We start from the raw sequence: 5,386 nt of genomic DNA on the forward strand, positions 1-5,386 counted from the left end.
TTGAATTGAATCTGAAATTAACTGGGAAAACTTGATGTAATTGGGTTCGGGTTTGGGTTTTACCTGAGTTTAGTTTTCGGGTTCGGTTCGGGTTGGTAAAGCAAATATACCCTAACTCGAATTCGCCACGAAGTAATTTAATTTAATTTAAAATTTCTGTGTCTATTGTTTTTTTATTTCTAATTTTACTTTACATATTATTGGATTTTCAAACATAAAAGAAATGAAATAATACAAGAGAAAATAGATATGCTAGAGAAAAATGAAACGGAAATGATATCATATTTTCCTTAGTATATATATAATTTTCGGGTTTGAGTTACTCGAAACCCGACGAGTTTGGGGATAATATCTTTATTTTCAACTCTGTTGAATTCAAGTTCGGGTTTTGAATTTCAGGTTTGGGTATGTGCAAACCCGACCCGGACCCGTCCCATTGCCTTTCCTATCAACCACTAAAACAGGTTGTAATGGACCAATACCATAGGTGTAGGATTATACCCATATATGTTTGTCTTCCACCAAAGAATTTGAGTACCATCATTAAAATTTATATTACTGGAATAAAACCAGGTAAGTATAAGAAAAACATGATTCATTGATTGAACGTGGTGATAAAAAAATCTGAAGGTATGGGTTGAAGTCTTCTACCAATACTCATGACTTGATAGAACAAAACTGTAAGTATATCAACTTAAAGACATAAATATTTGTAGGTATATGTGTTTTGTGTTATAGGTATAATTACTTATCTTCTATCAACGACTTTGAATCCTAACTAAATGTCAAATTACTTTTAGTGACTATATGGCAGACATAACATAAATTTCAAAATCTATCTATTAATAACTATATAATAAAAATAACTTCTTATAGCCACATATTACATCCTCATCATTTCTTTTTAATCCAAAAAGATTATATGCTACTACTATGTACATGCACATACATTATCATTATTTTTTATATATTTTATATTTTAATAATTTAATGTTAACTACTTATTGACTCATATATTTTTGTTATGTTAAAAATTAATAATAATTGAACATTAGAGGGAATTGAAATTATTTTCACATCTGAACTATTTATGACTTCATATAAATCTCAGTGTGTCAGCAAATATATAAATATTATGATACTACTTTTGATAACAAAACCTTAATATAATATTTTCACATTCCCTTATATAATTGTTTAATTTAAATTGAAAAAACTAATCAGTTTTACGATATTCAATATTCGCATTAGTCTATTTATATTATTTAATGTTTACTATTACTTTAAGAATTATTGTATTTTTCACTCCTTCGAAGCTTTGTGATACATTTAGACTGAATGTGAATTCAAAGTTCAAATTTTCTGGATTTTAATTTTTTCTTATTATAATTAAAAAATCAAATTTGAAATTAAAATTTTTTATAACTTTTTAACTATATGAATACATAATTAACATGTATATTCTTAATCATATAAATATATATATAATATGTGTTCTTAATAATATGGAGAAAAATACAGCCCAATAAAAATGCATGAGTTACTTGCGATTTCATAATACATAATAAACTTTCATTAACTATACCAAGTCTTGAAATCTGGAAATTAATCAAAACAGATTTAAATGAGAATATTTTACAAATATTGCCAAGTTTTCCATAGACATCATTGAAGCCATTCTACTTATCATCATTTTTGACCATGGTCTAGCACTGCAGGATGATATTGCAGCTACATTTGCTTGTTCAACTACTTGTCTCCATGGCCTCCTCTATTAAAATATTCAACTTGAAGAACCTCCATCATTGTAGATGGTCAAAATGTCGTTAGTGACATCTTCATCCCTATTATGTCCAAGCTCATTCAACAATAAAGTAAATGATGCTTGTTCTTCTTCATCTATAGCTTGGTTTATAGCTGTATGCATGTAGTTATAATTGTCTGTGCCATGTGTTTGTGTCCCTTTTATGCTTGATGAATCCTCAGGTTCTTCAAGATTTTGCTCTTTGTTGGCAGACACATACTGCACTCTCGTATAAAAAGGGTTCATATAGTGATTAATAAGGATTTGAGACATATATATATCATAGTAGTGTACCATTGGCATTGATAATTACTTTGAGTGATATATATACAATAAATGCCAAGCAAACATATATATATATATCAGCACGTGATTATTTTATTGAGACCCTTTATATATACTATATAGACAGTATGATGGATGTAAGAGTGAGTGGTTATTGAGATAGAATAAATATGTCATGAATATATAATAGATGTCTTAATTGGGATGGGGATCACTTGTCTCATTTGGTGTCCCGTCCAATCAGAAAATCTTATTTAATTAAAAGTAAAAATTATAATAAACATAAATTAATATTTATACACTATTTTATGAAATTTCATTGGCTTGATACATGAGAACAAAATTTTCTTAGAACTGAAAATCATTACACTTCATAATTGATGCACATGAAATATCTCCATTTGCAAGTTAAAATAAATAATAGCACAAACTTAGCAAGGTGTTTCATGTACCAAATTGTGCTATCTACAATAGAAAAGGAGTTATTGTAAATGTATTGGATAACCTACTAAAGTAACAAGGCAATAAAACGCACCAGATTTGTAAACTCGTCCTTGTAAAGAGTTATAGAATCTCCCACTCGTAATTCATAATGGTTAACAAAATCCACTGTTACATTGAGTAAAAACAAGTGTTCATGAATTGTCAGAAACATGTAAGAACTAAAGCGATAATTTGATAGAAATAAAAAGCGAGGTTTTATATACCTGTATTCTCAAGAACATACATTCTATGACTTTTGTTATTAGACCAGTACCTATACAATTAAAAGTTTATACTCAACATCTTGGAAATGGGAAAAAATATATGAAAACGTGTAAGTTAATTACATAGAATTTATTTACTTGTATTTGAAGCTCCATTTAAGGTCTGAATATACATCCTGAAGTAGAATATTGGTTCCTTCCTTGTTGCAGAGGGTTGGAAGCATTTCCTCAGCCCCTCTCTAATTATCATAATAATATATATGTAAATGAGTTGATTATTAAGAAAAGATATTACTTTTTGGCAACTAGAAGGTATAAGGAAAGAACTTATTGAATATCAATTAAGGTTTATTCAATTATTTGGCATAGTTATCGATCTGAACAACTATTTTAGAAAACTTTTCAATAAATTTTGTATTTATAAATAACTTAGAAAAGATGTCAATTGTTCAAGTAACCTTTTCTTTTATAGGGAAAACTATCCAAAGAATGAAGGGGGGAATTCAATACAAGTAAAGAGAGCAAAGGAGTCAAAGTAATAGAAGTGCCTCTAGCTCCTAAGTTGATAAAGGAGAAGAACATCTTACCTTTGGGATAACAATGCGCCCAACGTTGCCAACATCACTATTTCTCAACTTCTTTGTCAAAAATTGTGTGAGCATCTATTCTCAAACATTGATAAAAACAATCAAAGATTCAAGTCAAAAGAGAAAAATTCACATAAAATTTAGGGCAACATCAAAAAACTAACAATTCATTAACTATTCAGAATATGGTTATGCTTTTATGTGAATAATTATTAGTCTCTTGGTGAAACCAAATCACAATGATATGACTTTATCGAGTTGCAACGTAATCATATTATATTACATTTGGGTTGCGTCGAATGACATCAAACTCAATAACATTCTTACATTCATAAAAAAATTACGTGATAATGATCACAATCCACATTGTAGTGACCGTAATCACAATAACCATAAATATGATTGTAACCACAATTCAAATCATGCATTCTTCATGTTTAATTTTGTACTTTTATATTGCTAGTGATACTACACCTCAATTTATTTACTTCTCCTTAATTTTCCAAAACTATTATATGAAGTGAGTAAATTACCTTCCCATTTGGAGCATAGAAAACATGGGTGGCTTGAGGTTGTCCCCTTATTGTTCCCTCTGGTATTGAAGGGACCCCAATAGTAGAACTACTTCTAACCCTTTGTCTTGCTTGTTTCCTTCTATACCTAGCAACCTTAGCTGTCAATGCATCATTCATCATCATATTTTCTTCCCTTGATTGGGACAAACCTTGAGATTCATGTCTTGGGTTAACAAGATTGCTTGGCTCCACTGGAGCGGAATACATGGGATAACTACTAAGACTAGGCTGATTCATACGCATAAAGGGTTCCCCTAAGTTCTGATCATATGGTGCAATGTAAGGTGGTGGAACGTACAACATAGGGGGAGAAGGAGTTATAGGATTAAAATGAGGTGGTTCAGTATGATCGGAAAAGACAACGTTTTGAGGATGATCCATGATTTGTGATGAGTGGCTTATGCGTGAGGCACTAGTGGTGGCTATAGTGGTTGTTGGATTTGTTGTTGGTATGGAAAATGGTGTCCAAAACTCATCCATTGTGTAGGAATGAATAGAGTACGAGGCTTTGAGGATTTTTTGTTTAGTAAAGTTACGTTAGAGTGAAAGTGCAATGAATTGAAGGTGGTATAAGAAGGGGTGCAAATACGTCAGAAGAAACTGATGAGAAGTAATGAGAGAAAGGAAAAAGAACAAAATGGAAGAATGAGAAACATGTGGAAGTAGGGTAGAGTGATCTTGCATTGGGATGCACATCTGAGTTGTAGACACAACCTGTCAAAAATCTGAAAATAAAACGCATGAAAAACGTAAGGTTCAAAACCAAAACCAAAAATGAACTAGCACACAGGAAGATATAGAAGAAAACAAGAAGGAAAGATAACTAAAGGTATTACATTGTAATTTTTTTTTGATTGGCAATTGTTAGTATGTTAGTTGTTAATATATTAGTATTTTGTTGTGGTGAGATTCCACCCTCAACCTCCTACACCTTACCATCAAACCACCCTTATAACTCCCATTTTTGTTGATGGTGGGACTCGAAACCACCCTTATACGTCAGAAGAAACTAATGAGAAGTAATGAGAGAAAGGAAAAAGAACAAAATGGAAGAATGAGAAACATGTGGAAGTAGGGTGGAGTGATCTTGCATTAGGATGCACATCTGAGTTGTAGACACAACCCATCAAAAATCTGAAAATAAAACGCATGAAAAACGTAAGGTTCAAAACCAAAACCAAAAATGAACTAGCACACAGGAAGATATAGAAGAAAACAAGAAGGAAAGATAAGTAAAGGTATTACATTGTAGTTTTTTTTTCATCGGTAATTGTTAGTATGTTAGTTGTTAATGTGTTAGTATTTTGTTGTGGTGAGATTCCACCCTCAACCTCCTACACCCTACCATCAAACCACCCTTATACGTCAGAAGAAACTGATGAGAAGTAATGAGAGAAAGGAAAAAGAACAAAATGGAAGAATGAGAAA

The 5,386-nt window shown here is 31.0% G+C and overlaps 1 protein-coding gene across 1 annotated transcript; it reads right to left on the reverse strand.

Annotated features, from left to right (window-relative positions):
* LOC109331074 (B3 domain-containing transcription factor LEC2-like) lies at nt 1,577–4,719 on the reverse strand. The gene is made up of 6 exons (XM_019565349.1): nt 3,917–4,719; nt 3,384–3,458; nt 2,935–3,035; nt 2,797–2,846; nt 2,625–2,698; nt 1,577–2,023 (listed from the first exon to the last, which is right to left on the reverse strand). Exons 1-6 carry the CDS (start codon nt 4,436–4,438, stop codon nt 1,784–1,786), a joined length of 1,062 nt encoding a protein of 353 aa, XP_019420894.1. The 5' UTR covers nt 4,439–4,719; the 3' UTR covers nt 1,577–1,783.

The sequence above is a fragment of the Lupinus angustifolius genome, chromosome LG17 (assembly GCF_001865875.1).
Source record: "Lupinus angustifolius cultivar Tanjil chromosome LG17, LupAngTanjil_v1.0, whole genome shotgun sequence".
Lineage (NCBI taxonomy): Eukaryota > Viridiplantae > Streptophyta > Magnoliopsida > Fabales > Fabaceae > Lupinus > Lupinus angustifolius.